This window comes from Pogona vitticeps, chromosome 2 (assembly GCF_051106095.1).
Source record: "Pogona vitticeps strain Pit_001003342236 chromosome 2, PviZW2.1, whole genome shotgun sequence".
Taxonomy (NCBI): Eukaryota; Metazoa; Chordata; class Lepidosauria; order Squamata; family Agamidae; genus Pogona; species Pogona vitticeps.
Window position 1 is genome coordinate 266,155,904 of NC_135784.1, and position 16,889 is coordinate 266,172,792.

The 16,889-nt window shown below is 40.1% G+C and overlaps 1 protein-coding gene across 1 annotated transcript in view; it reads left to right on the plus strand.

The window, feature by feature from the left end:
• SKIC3 (SKI3 subunit of superkiller complex) overlaps nt 1-16,889 on the plus strand; it is a 62,777-nt gene that overhangs the window by 2,091 nt on the left and 43,797 nt on the right. The window contains exons 2-15 of the mRNA XM_072992516.2: nt 887-981; nt 2,105-2,248; nt 3,137-3,228; nt 4,330-4,405; nt 5,320-5,460; nt 5,924-6,022; nt 6,122-6,230; nt 6,708-6,848; nt 7,817-7,918; nt 9,191-9,330; nt 10,779-10,865; nt 10,950-11,053; nt 11,361-11,487; nt 14,387-14,566. Of these exons, the coding sequence (XP_072848617.2) occupies nt 892-981; nt 2,105-2,248; nt 3,137-3,228; nt 4,330-4,405; nt 5,320-5,460; nt 5,924-6,022; nt 6,122-6,230; nt 6,708-6,848; nt 7,817-7,918; nt 9,191-9,330; nt 10,779-10,865; nt 10,950-11,053; nt 11,361-11,487; nt 14,387-14,566 (1,632 nt within the window). The 5' untranslated portion in view covers nt 887-891. The remainder of the gene's footprint in view (nt 1-886; nt 982-2,104; nt 2,249-3,136; nt 3,229-4,329; nt 4,406-5,319; nt 5,461-5,923; nt 6,023-6,121; nt 6,231-6,707; nt 6,849-7,816; nt 7,919-9,190; nt 9,331-10,778; nt 10,866-10,949; nt 11,054-11,360; nt 11,488-14,386; nt 14,567-16,889) is intronic.

Genomic DNA, 16,889 nt, shown 5'->3' on the forward strand with positions numbered 1-16,889 from the left:
CTTCTCAGGTGCAGTGGAAATTCCTGTCCTGTTGCTACAGCTGAAATAGGACTGAGCTACTGAGATGGTAATAAAGGAAGCCATGTCCTTGGGTTTGCAAGAGCCAAGCAGGGCTGTTAACGATACAGAATATTGTTGCTGATGGCATATAAAAACAGCAGAAGCCTTCTGTTGATCCTGAGAGGTTAGAGTCAGCACTGTGTACATGCAGACGAGGATGATTTTTAAGAAGTTTTCCTCTGCTTGTATTTACAGTTCTAATTTTGAAGGGTCACGGTGAGTCAAGAGCCCTAGTTTGAACAACATGGCACCATGTCAGTTCCTAGTTAGTTCAGCTGTTCCTGTAAGTGGAAGAGGCTAAGCATGAAACAAAATAGGATAGTGCACAAGATAGTGCACTACACATACCCTGTTTGCCCAAAAATAAGACCTAACCTGAAAATAAGCCCTACTATGATTTTTCAGGATGCTCGTAATATGAGCCCTACCCCCAAAATAAGCCCTAGTTAAGTGAAACCCCGCCCTCCACCATTGTGCAGCAAAAGGAAGAAGATGACATGACTTTATGTGAATAAATGTAGATTGTTGTACATGAAAAAATAAAACATCCCCTGAAAATAAACCCTAATCGTTTTTTGGAGCAAAAATGAATATAAGACCCTGTATTAGTTTTGGGAAAACACTGCACCTCATTTACGGTAAGCCAGGATTCTGAAGATTCTGACTGCTAGCTATATGCAAACATTATCAATGTATCTGTCAGGCTTTTTAAAAAAAACCAATTGGGTTCCAGAAAAGAGAGTTCAGTGTGAGTTGTAAGAATGATTCGAAAATACTCCACAGTTCTTAGTATATGGCAATAATGTTCTTCTCTTAACATCTGCAGTAATTATGTCAAACAAGGAAGTGAAAGCTGCATTGAAAGGTGCCAGAGATGCAATAAGAAATAAAGAATACAAAGAAGCACTGAAACACTGCAAGGTAAATACCACTGAAATATACAGCTAAGCTTTCTTCACATGAAATGTTATGATCTATTCACAGTAATCCTGTTTGATGCTCTTTAAGGGATTGGTTTCACTGTACCTCAGAATTGCATGGTGTTATCTTTCTATCTAGCTTGTACTCCTTAATCTTGTGGTAAGTTAAAGGCCAAAGTGGTGCTGGGCAACAGTAGTCAGATCTTCTTTTCTTTCCCATTAGATAAAAAGAGAAACAAAGTATGTTGCTTATATATCACCCCAATGTGCTTAAAGCACTCTCTGGGTGGTTTACAATTCAATTATGCAGGCTACAAATTGGCACCCCACCCCATCCCAGTGAGCTAGGTACTCAGTGTACTGACCATGGAAGGACGGAAGGCTGAGTCAACCTTGAGCCTGCTACCTGAGCTTGTTGGGATTAAACTCAAGTCTTCAGCTTAACCACTGTGCCATGAGACTCTTGACTTGGCATTTCTTTCATCATACATACATATATGGTTGCCTTGTACTAAGTCAGTGTTCTCTGAGTGGAAGTGAGATGGTGTGGACATCTTCTTTCTGTGAGTGGGGAGATCCATAATACCACTGCCACCCTGTGTCATGGTGGTTGCTACTATGCTCAAAAACTGGCAGCCACTGAATTTCTTGGCATCTTTACTTACACTAAGCAGCAGTTTCAGAATGGATACAGTAGAGTGTTCTTTTCTTCTGAGAAGGAAGGAGGTAAATTTCTATGCTTTTGCCAGCACCACATTTTGAGAGCATGCTTCTATTTGTGATGATGTGGCCTGGCAAAGATGGCATGGGGTCAGATGTCAGTGTGCTTGTGTAGCCTACCTATGCTTGGGGTCTTTCTTCTGCTCCAGTCCTCCTATTTGATATCCTTTAAGCTAGAACTGTTGCGGGTTGAATGTGGGAGTTGAGCCTGCAAAGCATGTGCTCTGCCACCGAGGTATGCTCTTCCTTAGTTGTTAGATGTTTTCCCGAATCTTTGTGACAAGACAGCAGAAAAATCAGAATGAAGCATTTCATCAAGTTATAACTTGCATTTTCTTAGCTATGAAATGATATATTAAATTTACAAGTGTATTGCAAAGTGCTTTTTGTGTGTATCTTTGTAGGCAGTGTTGAAACAAGAAAAAAATAACTACAATGCCTGGGTATTTATTGGTCTGGCAGCTGCTGAGCTGGAACAACCTGAGCAGGCCCAAGGTGCCTATCGAAAGGCTGCTGAACTTGAACCAGGGCAGTTGCTGGCATGGCAGGTAGGTATGCTGTCAATCTTATTGTCTGTGTTGGAAGAAATGAGGTTCTTTATGCTTGCAAGAAGGAAAGGAATAAACAACAGTCACAATAGGTCATTGCTGGGGCTTCCTACTCTATTCTGATGGCATATAACTTTCTTTTCTCTCTGTCTTGCTAATAACCTATTAGTACACCTCTTCATTTTGCTGTTTTGAACAGTGCAGCTACTAGCAGCATTTGGAAAAATGACATTTTGGGCGACACTGGGTAGATTCTGGGAATATAATCCTCAAAAGTAACATTTTCTGAGCTCTGGCTGCTGAGTTGGAAATGTTTCTCCTTGCTCTCAGTTGGAATAGACACTGATCTCCTAAAAGGAGTTAAGGTGTTCTAGGAGTTGTGGGAACTTTAGAGAAACCAAGACAAAGGAAAGCAATGGAGAACAGTGAAGCATTCAGAACTAGAAGAAAATTCAGTAAGCTGAATATTAGGGTGAGATTTGGTGGGTTCACTGGATTGTTACTAAATTGGAATAATATTAGTTGTATTTAACATCCATGTAATCTCTGGATGCTGGGGGTCAAGACTGCTGTAGAATGAGACTTTACCCCTCCCCCTCCAGCAGTCCTGAGGAGACATTGCTGTTTCCTGCTGATTTTAATTGTCGGGGGGGGGGGGGGGAGAGCAATTTTGCTCGCATTGATTTTGCTCTACATTGGTGAGCAACGTTAAAGTCTCTCCTCTCCATGACTACAGTGATCTGGGAGTTCTTTCCCAAGTGCTAATCACACTTACGATGAGGTGGGCATTGCGAGAGCAAGCATGTGAGTGTTGATTGGGTATGCTGTGGAGTGAACCTGGAGGCCACAAATGTTGCTTCAAAAGTACCTTGCTTCACTTTCTTCTAGGGTTTAGCAAATTTGTATGAAAAAACAAACCATGCTGGTGCCAGAGAGGATTTGGTTAATGTTTACGAGAAACTCCTGGAACTCTATGAAAGGTAGGAAATCTCATCGAAGATTTTATATTATTTTGAAGCAATGGAATAAGAGTTGGTTAAAGGTGTTTTTCATGCTACTGACCAAAATAGATTTGTTACCAAAACATTGTCTGCATTGTTTTTGTAGTGTTAATAATTATATTTCTGCAAAACTATAAAACTGTTCGTTACCTATAAAAATAAATCTTTGCAACTTGCTTATCTACCATGCTGACTACACTTTCAAGAATTCATTTATTTATACCAAACAGTAAAATCTATTGTGTGAAATTGCACTTGTGTAATCATCACTTTATCTGTAAAGCATTTTGTATGTATGCATCAATCTCACTTTTTTTCCTGAACTGTTTGACCTGTGTAAAGAGTACCATCAGAAATCCAAGAGTGGAAGGGAAGTAACTGTAGGTTCCTCTCAGCAGGATGCAGCTCTCTTCCCTTTTTCTGGAAATGAATGAGGAAAACAACTTGAGGGTGTTGGAGTTGATTTGGGAGAACCAGATTGTAGTTTTCACTAAGGCAGTATTAGGTGAACTCATTTCTCTCAGCCTTATATATTTCACAGGATTGCTGTGAGAATGAAGGAGGTCCGTGTACACGCTCGTGACTTCATTGGAGAGAGTAATTAGTAAAACACATACATATATATTAATGGTAAGCAGGTAGACCTAGGGCAGTCAGTGGATCAAGCCCTTCTCCATCTCCAAATTGATTAGAAACACTGAGCTGTCACTAGATCAGACAGAAGGGAAGACAGCAGATGGGAAAGCCAAAAGATGATGGGATGAAGGAAGTAGCCCTGGAATTAAGTGTGAAGAATCGGGAAACTAAAGAAGGAAAGCTGAGCAAGGAACTATTTGGGGTGGTAAGATCAAGGAGTTGAAAGTGGTCAGTATCTCAAGTGGGGACAGTAGAGGAATGCAGAAAGCAGGGTTCAGTCTTCATAGTTTAAAGATAAGGTAGAGGGTAAGTGCGTAAGAACAGATCTTTGAAGAAATCTCATTTTGTTTGGTATGAGAATGGTAATTGAAATTGATATTGCATGGTAGTCGAAGCCTTGGTTTTTTAAATGTATTAATAGACATTATTTTGCCTTCTTTCTAGCACTGATAAACAGAAATGGTGTGATGTATGCAGAAAGCTTGTGGAGGTGGATCAGCAAGAAAAGAAATACTTTCAGGTTGCTTCTCATCACTACTGTGTTGATATATGTCTTTAATGGCCAAAATCCTGATGTGTTGCACATTCATATAACAGCAACTGTGCAAGCAACAAACATCAGTTTACTTTGTTCTGTTGTACATGCTATAGTCCTCTAGTTGTGTAATGAGTTGCACAGCCAATTGTGTAATTGGGTGAGTAAATGGCAGCCGTAAAACTGTGTAAACCATGTAGTTATGTGTGCAGTATTTCACAATAAGATTTTGGCCTTTATGTTTTATGTTGCAATTGGATTCTTTAACAAAAGCACGTTTTTATACATACATTTTTTTGTAACCTTATGTTGGCAAACTTGTCCTGTTTTGCCATCTCAAAATGTTCTCTGCTGTCTATTATTTTTAGTGGAAATGACTTTGTTTAGATTGGTAAAGCCTCTTTTAGCTGTCCACCTCAGTGTTCTGTAGGTGTGTTACAGCCAAAGGTGTTAAATGACAGTCTGGTTTTAAGTTGCTAACTTCTGAAAAGGAGTTTTAAAAAATTAATTGCTACAAATCAGGTATTAAAAAACATGAACAACAGAGAAAAGAATAGAATACAGTGGGCAGACATTATCACTGTATGGCTGTGACACAGAAACTGATTGACTGAAGGACACAACCAATAATAATGTATTGAAAAGTTGTGGGAGATGCCATCCACTTTCTACAGTAAAACAGTTTGTATAAGTGTATGGCTCAATGGACAGCAGTAAATAATACTGCAGAGTCAACAAAGAATACTGATTCCTTACTTTTTCTGACATCTCAGTTAAGCCAAAAGATAGTCACCTTGATTGCTGCAATTGGAAAATGTCTTCCAATTCACTGGCAGTCAAAGATCAAAATGTCCCTCTGATTTGGGAAGCCACTGAAGCTTGACTGGCTTCTTTGACAGGCGGCTCGAATGTGGCACAAGCTGATAAAAGTGAGACGAGAAGAAGGCGCAGACAGTGCTGAACTTCATCAGCTATGGAAGAGATTGATCCAGCTACTGGAAGAATGGTCTCCTCTCCAGGATAATGAAACACAGCAGCTGGTAAGGGACTGCTCCCTTCAGTTCACATACCCAATTTAAAACCTTTGACATTTACACAAACTATGACACAATCATTTTACCTTGTTTTCCAAGCAACCTTGAAGGATAGTTCTAAGCCTCCATCTTACAGATGAGAAATAAGGCCACTGTGGGTCGGAAAACTACTTTTTTGACCGAGTGATGGTGATCTGTTTTGAACAGGCAAATGTCTGGCAGAGAAATAGTTTATCAGCTCCTTCTCTTTGTTTCTATTGTCAAGCATCCAACCACAGGAAGTACTTCTCCTTTTGGGGAAAAAAACTACAGAAAGAATCACATGGCTACAACTTGGCTGTAATTCTAATAATATAGTTTTGCTAATAATATAGCAGAATTGACTGTTCCTCTCCAAAGACCATTCTGACCTTTGTTAAAAGCATGGATTCTCTTGCGTCACTGTGTGGTATTCATATCCCCCTTTTAGCTCCTTAAGGCGTACGAGGAGGCACTGAATTCCTCAGACCCAGTTCCAAGTGAAGATCACCAGAAGCTTTTCAGAGAATTCATTCAATGTCTATCAAAAGTAAGGATTGCCTTTAACTGTATTGTATAATGAAAAGTAGCCTTCTTTAATGTTAACAACAATCTGCATTCTTAATTTTTTTTCTCCCTTCAAAATAAGTTTCCTCATGAGTATTCAGGATTGAGGAAGGCCTGTGAGAATATGATCATTTTGTATCCTGCTGTGAGTTATCCTCTGGAAGTTCTTTGCTTACACTTCATTCAGTCAGGTAATGTACATAGCTTTTAAAGTTAATATTGCTATTAGTTTTGAATTTTCCCACCCTCTTTTTCTTGAATGCTGCATTGGCTGCATTTCTTAAAATGATGAGCAAGGCAAAACTAGAGACTGAAATCCTGTTTCTTAGCATAGTAAATTGCATTAGATTAAGCTCATTGAATTGTCGGGGTTTGGTGAATCAGCTGCTCTGCAAGTTCTGTTGATTAAAATGGGCTCCCTTAATTGTTACTTTCATAATTAGAGTAGGTCCAACTGAATAATGGAATTAATGGGGGAGTTGGCTCACCAAATCTCCACATTCTGTGGGTATACTCTGGTGGGACTACAGTAAGCAACAGGATTTCAGCCAGGATGACTTTCAAAATGAAACCCAGGGGGGAAAATGTGACAAAATTGCTTGTGATACATGTTTTTGTGATATTTTTTCTAAAATGATGCCAAATAAAATTCCTCTGTGTATACTTAGGCAGTATGGCTGAAGAGGCCCTCAGTTGTTCTCAGAAGCTTCTGGATATTGACCCAAGAAGTGGTCCAGCTCTTATTGTTTTAGGGATTCAGTTCCTTCAGGAAAAAAAATACAATGAAGCTGAAAAAAACCTCACAGAAGGTAAGCAATAGGGGAAGAGAACAACTGAAGATACATTCCAGTGTTTGAAATGGGGTGGTATGCAGTCTCACTGTTTTTCAGGTGGACCTGTATCAAGAGTGGGCAACCTCAGCAGTCCCAAGGGCTAAATGTTTGCCTCCACGACTCATCATTGGTCGCATCAGGCCCCAAAGTAGCAGTTGATATGGCAAAAAGAAAATCAGGGGTGGTGGGTGGGGAGCAGGGGACTGAAAAAAATAAACTAGAAGTTGCAAGGCAGACAATTCCAGTTTAAACTTGGCAAGAGGGAGGCTTGGGAACCCTTCTCCATGCTCTTGAAGAAGAAAAGCAATTCATGAAGATCTTCAAGATTGCTGAGACATAAAAGTTTTCTCCTTTCTTTCCTCTTTCAAGGCATGTGGGTTCTGGGTCACTTTGGGTGCTCACAGAAATAACATTGGGGCCATACTTTGTCCATCCCTGTCCTTTAACCATCATGCTCCTTTTTGAACACACTTCATCAAGTTTTGGCATAACCACGTCACTTCTCTCTCTTCCACTTTCGGTACCAATGCATTTTATAAGCCCTCAGTTTTGAAGCTTCATATACAACCCTAAAGACTTTACCTTAGAGCATTTACATTATTAAAATCACTATAAATTATGAACAGACAGTTTCTGATGAATAAGACATTTTAATGTTTGCTGTTGGTCAAATTTAAATCTATTGGTGATAAAAATGAAATCATCTACTGCTCAGTTGCCCTGTGTTTTTGTTATTGGATTAGGTTGTACACCCAGTGTTATGAACAGAAAAAAAATTAAAGTTGGTCCTACATAAGAATTGAATAGGTTATTTTGGTGAAGTCATTCTATGCACATAGCTTGAAAAAAAAAGCAACCCCCCCAAAACTTTTTAACGTTCAAATAGCAGCACGTTTACTTTTCTGTATGTGTTTTAAGATGTGTTAAATCAATCTTCATGTTAGGTTTGCAGCAGACCAGCCAGTGTCCAACAGCTTGGTGTTACTTGGGAAAAGTGCAAGTGGAAATACATAAGTACAGAGAAGCTGTTCAGTCTTGCAATCAAGGTAATTGTAGAACTGTGCAAACTGTAACTTAGAAAAAGTTCAATCTGCTTTCGAATAAAATGTAGCTAAGGGAGGAAGCAGCAGTGGAATTGATTAATAATAATAATAATAATAATAATAATAATAATAATAATAATAATAATAATAATAATAATAATAATACAGTGAATTGAACAATGAAATAACCATATACATATGGAAGAATTCTGAAAACTCTGGCAAGCAAAACCACATTTAGCAATTAAAAGCTAATATAATAAAAAGGATTTCAAGGGCCTTACAAAAAGCCTAGGCTCTTTGATCTCATGGACTTGTGAGAAATGTCTCCACAAACTTGAAAAAATGTCTGAAAAGGCCAATGTTATAGGCAGTTGTTAGATCTCAAGGTTTTATTTATATAATGTCTGGTGAATATTATTTAGCAGACTTCTGAAAGTCTAGAAGGGAGCATGTTAATGGGAGCCTGTTATAAGTTATGAGCAAGTAAATGTGAATTGCTTTTGTTTGGTTTTATGTACAGAAAGACATTTCCTTGTATTATAAAGACAAAGCAAAAGCAAAGTGTGCTGCTTATGTAGTACCTCATAGCCCTTAAAACATTCTCTAGATGGTTTATAGTTTAATTGTGCAGGCTACACATTGCCCCCTGCTTCTGCAGCAAGCTGGGTACTTAATTTACCATCCTTGGAAGGATGGCAGGCTGATTAAATCTTGAGCCAGGCAAATGGGTTTGAATCTGAGTTGTGAGCAGAACTTTGGATGTAGTACAGCAGTTTAACCACTCCACCATGAAGATAGTACATTAAAACATTGGCTAAAATCATGATAGCGATGCTATGTAAGACTGATGGTGTCATCAGGTGCCATAGTTTTTCAATAGTACACAGAGTGGGGGGTCCTGAAACTCTAATGGGATCCCTTCATGGGGAAGCTGTGGGGGACTACGGGATTGAGGGAAGTCTTTAATTTTCGAAAATCATTGCCTCAAATAAAATCATCCATGGGAGCCTAGGACATTGGGAGAAATAATGTTTTTTATTATTATTTCCAAAAACTGCTGCAGCTGATGTCATCATCCTTTTGTAGCGTAAGTTACAGATCATGATTTCAGCCATTGTTTCCCAAGGCCCTGAATTATTTTAAAGTCCTATGTCTGAAGGCGTCTTATTAAACTAGCAGTGTTATATTGTGAACCTCAGTTTACTTGTTATGTTGTTAAATGTGACAGTGAATTGAAGACAAACAGAACATTAATTCCTTCTTTGTTGATAGCCTTGAAGATGTTAGCACAACCCAATGAACCTGGTTCCAATCAACAACAAAAAGACAATGCCTGTCATCTAAAAGCAGCAGCCTTGATTAAAATACCCGGTGCTGATTCTGCAGATGAAGCTCTAAGATGCCTTGATCAGGTATGTGATTAGTTTTAAAACAGCTCTGGTAAATGAAATCTGTTTAACATTAGCAACTTTAGGTGGTAACTTTTACAGAAGGAGGAGCTTGGGTTGTCCAGTGCCTTCGGTTTTATTTGTGTAACAGATATGCCTTCCCATGGACAGAGCTGCCTCTGCCATAGGTGGATGAGAGCAGAGATGTCAGGTGTCTGTCTTCTACTTTCCAGTTTCACATTATTCACCTAGGCACCTTTCTTGGTGATCAAGCCTAGAATTCCTGGTGAGAAAGCCTAGACTGGGAAGCCTCCCATTATTCACAGTGTCTACCAGGCACAAATCAATTTGAAATAATAGCTCCCAGCTCCAGCTGTCTAGTTGGCTGTCTCTTTGGATTCCCAATGGAATCTTTTGGCTTCCAACCATTGCAGAAAAGAATGGGTTTCACCTTCATAGGTCAGGATCAGAAAGCTTCACTTTTTGTGCGTACTAATAGCATATGCAGTCATGTCTTGTATCATTTTCCAATAGCCCCTCCCTTCCTTTAACTCCTACGTTACCTACAGATGTTCATAAACATACACATTGCTTCGAGATAGCATTTCATCAATTTGAAATTTTTTTAAGATATGGCAAGCAACACACAAATTCATGACATAGCCACGTGCCTTCTTCACCATCTTCTTTTTACAGTGGAGTCTCGACTTACGTGCGGCTCCACTTACGAACTTTTCGACATACAGACTTCTCCGGCCGCAAAGTTTCACTTCGACTTGCGGCCAGAGAATCAACCTACGGACCAGAAGGGGGAGGCGGGGAAAGTGCCAAATTCAAATTCGGCCCTTTCCCCACCTCCCCCTTCCAGTCCATAGGCTGCGGCTTTCGGCTTTCCGGCTTCCAAAGTTGCAAGCCAAAAGCCGCTCTGCGCCTGCTGTCAGCTTTCGGTGCTTAGAAAGCTGGAGCCACGGCCTCTTGCCTCCTCTCCCAATGGGGATGGGAGGCAGGGGACAAAAGGCAGAGGGCAGCGGGTGGCGCTTTGGAAGCCCCGGATTTTTTTTCTTTGGCTGGAACGAATTAAATGGTTTTCAGTGCATTCCTATGCAAAATGAACCCTCGACCTACAGAATTTTCAACCTGCGGCCACAGTTCCAATACGGATTAATTCCACAAGTCAAGGGTCCACTGTAAATGCACACCTGTTTTTTTCTTTTTGACCCTGTTGCACATTTATTAGAGTTGAAGCATACATTGGGGTAGAAGACAGTTTATAGGTCACATTTGTTATGTAAACTTCTGTGAAAGTTAATGTAGGGAGAATGTTATTGCTTGATATTCTCTTCTACTCAGAGGGTATTGGAAATCAAACCTTGTGTTAACAAGTACAAGCATTGTGGCATTCCACAGGAGGTTTGGTGTGATAATAAGCATTTACTATGTGTTGAAATGTCAAATATGTATTTGATTTCCAGATTTTAGATAAGAACAGTGATCCAAAACTTATAGCTCTTAAAGGACAAGCCTATCTGAATAAAGGACTTATTGATGAAGCTTCAAAGGTTGGTATGCATTTTATACATATAATAGAGGCTTTTGTAAAAAAGACAGAATTTTTCTTTTCTGAACTTACCATTTTATTTTAGATTGCACAGGAGCTTAAGGCGATGCATCCCAACCTGGCAGAAGCCCACTATCTTGAAGGTTTAATTCAGTATAAGCAAAAAAACTATCAACATGCAGAAAGAAGGTAAATTACTTATTCTTTTGCATACAGCCTGAAAAGGGACCTTTTTAAAAACACCTCCCACTATCCTTCAGCCAATAAATATGTTTTGTGTACCATTTTTATTTCACCTGCAGAACTTTATTTTTTGCATATTTGACTTGCATGAACTTAAACGATGTCTAATTTTTGCAAAGATGAGAAGAACAAGTCATTTAGTAGCAGGGAGACTCTTAGGAATCGTAACCTTCAAACATAATTTTCGCAAGCTTTGTATTTAGGATCCATGTATTGGGGAAAAAAATTAAATATATATATATTTCCCCCTTAGTTTCCATGAAGCTATTGCAAAAGAAGCTGAAGTAGCTGACTTCCATTTCTGCTTGGGTCTCACTTACTGGTTTATGAGTGAAGAGACAAGAAGAGATAAATCAAAAGCTCTTACACAGTTTCTGAAGGTAAATAATGGGAAGAGAATTGGCTTAGTACTAAATGTACTAAACGGCTTGGGCCCTGGATACTTGAAGGACCGCCTCCTTCCATATGAGCCTACCCGGCAGTTAAGATCTAGCCAGGGGGTCCTTTTGAAAGAGCCATCCCTCAAAGAGGTAAGAGGGATGGCTTGTTGACAAAGGGCCTTCTCGGCAGCTGCCCCCAGATTATGGAACACCCTCCCAACTGAAATTCGTCTGGCGCCAACGTTGATGACATTTCGGCGCCAGGTCAAAACCTTCCTGTTCCAGAAGGCTTTTAATTGAAATAACAACTGTGGGTCCTGATGACGGCAATTTTAATTGTATTTTAATTGTATTTTAATCATTTTATTGAATTGAATTTTAATTATTGTAAGCTGCCCAGAGACCTCTGGGTAGAGTGGGTGACATATAAATAAATAAATAAATAAATAAATAAATAAATAAATAAATGTAATGTAATGTAATGTAATGTAATGTAATTATAATAATTATTTCCTTTCTCCCGGGGCTTTGACTGCTGGCTAGCAGCAGTCAGTAATTAAATAAGTTAGCCTTCACAACCCAGACGGAAGGAAATACGTGGTCGGGGGCCAGATGTTTCTCCTGATTTCCATCCTTGTTCCTATGAGAGCACTCACTTTGAGTGGAAGTTGAGAATTTGAGACAGCATGTTGTTACTTTGAGAAGAGAATATAAGTATAAGGAATATGGGTGATACAGTCGCTATATATGTGGTGGCTTCTATGGCATCCATTTGGAAGCATTAATGATTTGGTTGGCTGGTTCTTAAAGATTGCCTGAAGCTCCTCTTTGTGTGGATAAAGTTTTTGGGTGAAGGGAGCCACTACCAGGCTAATCTTGCTTCATTTTTTTGATTGGGTAACTTCCCTGGTATATGGCAGGAAGGCTGTAGACGTAATATATCTTGACTTCAGTAAAACCTTTGACAAAGTGCCCCATGATATTCTGATTAGTGAGCTGACGAGGATAGAACAACTGTTTGGTGGATATACAGTTGGTTACAGAACCATACTCAGAGAGTGCTTATCAATGCTACTTCTCAAACTGGGAGGAGGTAACAAGTGGGGTATCACGAGGCTCAGTCCTGGACTCGGTCAAAATTTTTATTAATGATTTGGATGTGGAGGTGCAGGTAAAGCTTACCAAATTTGCAGATGACACAAAATTGGGTGGAATAACTAATACCTTGGAAAAGATAAAAATACAAAAAGAACAATAAACCCTATTGCTAGATATAAACAGTGAACCTACCTTTAAATATAACTACACAAATTAAAACCTGTTTTAGCATCTTGGGGCAGTAGACGACAGCTTTATATAATTCTTTCTTAGTTTCCTAAAAATCAAGAGGAACAGTGCCTGGCAGATCTCTCTAGAAAGCATATTCCAGAGGGAAGAGGCCATCACAGAGAACTCTCTGTTCCTTGTGTTGGCTTTTTTGCCTCCCTGGATGTCACAATTTTTAAAATTAAGGACTGCAAGGAGCAGAGATAGAACACACAGCTATTTTGTGGGAGAGATGCTCCACCAAATATTGAGGTCCCAAACCATTAAGAGCTTTATAGGTTATGACCAGCACCTTAAATTGAGCACAGAAACTAATAGGGAGCTAATTAAGGCAGGACAAGACTGGGATATGCGTCCCTGTCTGCTGGTACCCTGTAATTAGTCTGGCTGCGGAAGTTTCCATCCTGACTTCAAGTGCAGCCCTATGTGGAGAGCATTACAGTAGTCTGTTTTAGAGATTACCAATGCATGAATCACTATTATTAGGCATTCCTTATTTAGTAGGGGTGCAGCTGGGCAATCCACCAAGTTGATAGAAGGCACTCTTGGCCACAGCAGATATTCATGCCTCTGTAGAGAGAGCTGGGTCCAAGAGTTCCCCAGGCTATGATCATGATCCTTCATGGGAAGTGTAACCACATCGAGGCCAGGTAAATATTGTTCTAACTGGTCTGACAATCCTGCCAACAGTAGGATCTCTGTCATGTCTGGATTCAGTTTGCCCTTGTCCAGTCCATTATCTACACCAAACAGCACTCAAGGACTTGCACAACATCATCTGCTGGTGAAGCGAATGAGAGATAGAACTGTGTGCCATCTGCAAGTTGATGAGAACGAACTCCAGATCTCTGAATGATGTTTTCCAGTGGCTTCATTTAGATATTAAAAAGCATTGAGGAAATGGCCGATCCCTGCAGATCCCTGCAGAGCTCCATAACGGAGATCCAAAGGGGTGGTCAACACCACCTCATGCTGTGCCATCTGGGATTGGCCATCAAGGAGGGTTGAACCACTGAAGAATGGAGTCCCCAAGTCCCAAACTCAGTAACTGTCCCAGAAGGATACTATGGTCAATGGCATCAAAGACCACTGAAGAATCCAGGAGGACCAGTAAGGTTATACTCCCACTGTCTGCCTCCCTCAGGAGATTGTCTTGCAGGGCGACCAATGCCATTTCATTCCATGGTGCAATCTGAACCCCGATTGAAATGGATCTAGGCTATCCATTTCTTCCAAAAATGGTTGCAGCTGGTCAGCCGCCACCCTCTCCAGCAGCTTGCTCAGAAATGGAATGTTTGCAATGGGCCTATAGTTACTGAGGTCATCTGTTGCTAAATTAGGTTACCTTATAATGGTCTCCTTTGGATGGGAAGGTAAATGATTCTCCCTTAGAAACACATGAATGATGCAAGTAGGCCATTTCATGGTCATTTTCTTCCCTGATTTTAAGAGCCAGCTTATTTGCCAAGTCAGGGGTTTTCAGTTTTTGTTAACAGAATCATTGCACGTTTCAAAATGATGTTTTATTCATTTGAAAACAATGGAGTAAAATGTTTTTATTTTTACTTTTCAGGCAGCAAAACTTGACACCTACCTTGGAAGTGCTTTCCGTTACTTGGGGCAATACTATAAGGATATCGCTGGAGATAAGAACAGAGCTCTTGGCTGTTATAAAAAGGCTTTTGAAAAAGATAAAACAGATGGGGAAGCTGGAGCAGCTGTAGTAGACTTGAGCACTGAGCTTGGGGACTTGGTACTGTGTCTCATTTTGAGCATTCAATATATACTGTTGTAATCAGAATAGCTGTAGTGTCTTTCACAAGAATGCAGAGGTTTCAAAAAAAGTCTTCATTTTGTTGAAACTACTGTTTTTACCTTTCTATTTGTTCCTATGGCTTCTGACCAATGGTGTCCCCTATAACATTAATTAAGTCATCATTCCTGCAATTGGTTTCTTCCACCCATTTACTCCTCCAGTTAGTTTTTGTAGATCTACTCCAGGTGTGTGTTCAGGTCTATATCAAATAGTAGCTGCAGCCAAATGACCTAAACTATGCCAGCAGAGTTCGTCACATTTTTGACAGGGTCTGGATACCCGAGAACCATTTCTGCCATTGTACCTGACCCTGAAAAGAGTATATGTTCTTTTCCATGGCATTTCAATTTTCAGCCAGCAGAGGGAGTCTTTAGATGGAATTGTTTGAATTGATGGAAACCACACAAGCAGTGCATACAGTAATAAGATTTGCAAATACAGTGGTGCCTCACACAACGATGTTAATTGGTTCCAAAAAAATCAACGTTGTGTGAAACATCGTTCTGTGAAACACCATTTCCCATAGGAATGCATTGAAAACCGGTTAATCCGTTCCAGTTGGAACGGATTGCCATCGCTGAGTGAAAATCCCCATAGGAAATATCGCTGTATGAAACAATGTTTCCTTCATTGCAATGTATTGAAGCCGACTCAATACATTTCAATGGCTTTGCGAAGTCCGTTTTCGCTCCTGTAAAAGTGTCTTACAATGTTTGGAAGCTGTTTTAAATGATTGCAATGGTTAGTCCACCTCCTGAAACCTATGCAAACTGATTTTGGTGTTGTTCTGACACTTCGTTAATTTATGATGATTTTTTGTTTTTTCCATTGGAAACCATTAGACAGACCATCCAATGGTTTCCAATGGAGAAAATTCAAAAAATCATCATAAATTAACGAAGTGTCAGAACAACACCAAAATCAGTTTGCATAGGTTTCAGGAGGTGGACTAACCATTGCAATCATTTAAAACAGCTTCCAAACATTGTAAGACACTTTTACACGAGCGAAAAGGGAGATCGGGAAGAACTTTAAAAGGCAAACGGAGATCAAAGAGCCCTTTCCCGATCTCCCTTTTCGCTCCTGTAAAAGTGTCTTACAATGTTTGGAAGCTGTTTTAAATGATTGCAATGGTTAGTCCACCTCCTGAAACCTATGCAAACTGATTTTGGTGTTGTTCTGACACTTTGTTAATTTATGATGATTTTTTGTTTTTTCCATTGGAAACCATTAGACAGACCATCCAATGGTTTCCAATGGAGAAAATTCAAAAAATCATCATAAATTAACGAAGTGTCAGAACAACACCAAAATCAGTTTGCATAGGTTTCAGGAGGTGGACTAACCATTGCAATCATTTAAAACAGCTTCCAAACATTGTAAGACACTTTTACACGAGCGAAAAGGGAGATCGTTGTGTGAAAATCCCCCATAGGAAACATCGCTGTGTGAGGCAGCAAATTTAACAGAAAAAGGCATCGTTGTGTGAATTCATCGTTGTGTGAGGCACTCGTTGTGCGAGGCACCACTGTACAGTGGTGCCTCACTTAGCGATTGCTCCGTTGAGCGATGAAATTGCTTAGCGATGGAGTTTTGGCCATTGCCAGAGCGATTGCTTAGTGATGGCCCCTATGGGGAAAAATCCTTTGCGATGATTGCGGGGAAGCGATCATCGCAAAGCCCCCATTTCCGGCCAGGTGATCGGCGGTTCCTAAATGGCTGCTGGAAAAACAGAATGGCCACCCGCTGTTTTGCCTCACTTTAGAGGCACTGAAAATGGCCGCCCCTATGGAGGATCTTCGCATAAGGTCAGTTTTGAAGCCCATAGGAACACATTAAACACGTTTTAATGCATTTCTATGGGCTTTTTTATTCCGTTTAGCGCTGAAATCGCTTAGCAACATTTTTCCTGGAACGGATTAACATCGCTAATCGAGGCACCACTGTACTGTATACATATTCTTTTATGAGGCATCTGCCTGACCTTGGCTGTAGCAGCAATGAGTGCAAGTATTGGTGTGTTAAAACCTTGCTGCAATGTGGGAAGAAGCAAAGAATGATGAGGCTACCCCTGCCCTGCCCCCAAATCAGTACCCTCTTACTTTGTTTCTTTTAAAAAAACAAAAAATCGCTGTTTGGGGCATTTCCAGGCTGGATGTGGCCCATGGATTGGGTCTGGAGGGCTACCTTTGGCCTCCAAGGCCACTGAAACAGTCCACCCCAAATGAAAGCCAAGTAATTCAGTTGCTGTGGCTTCTGC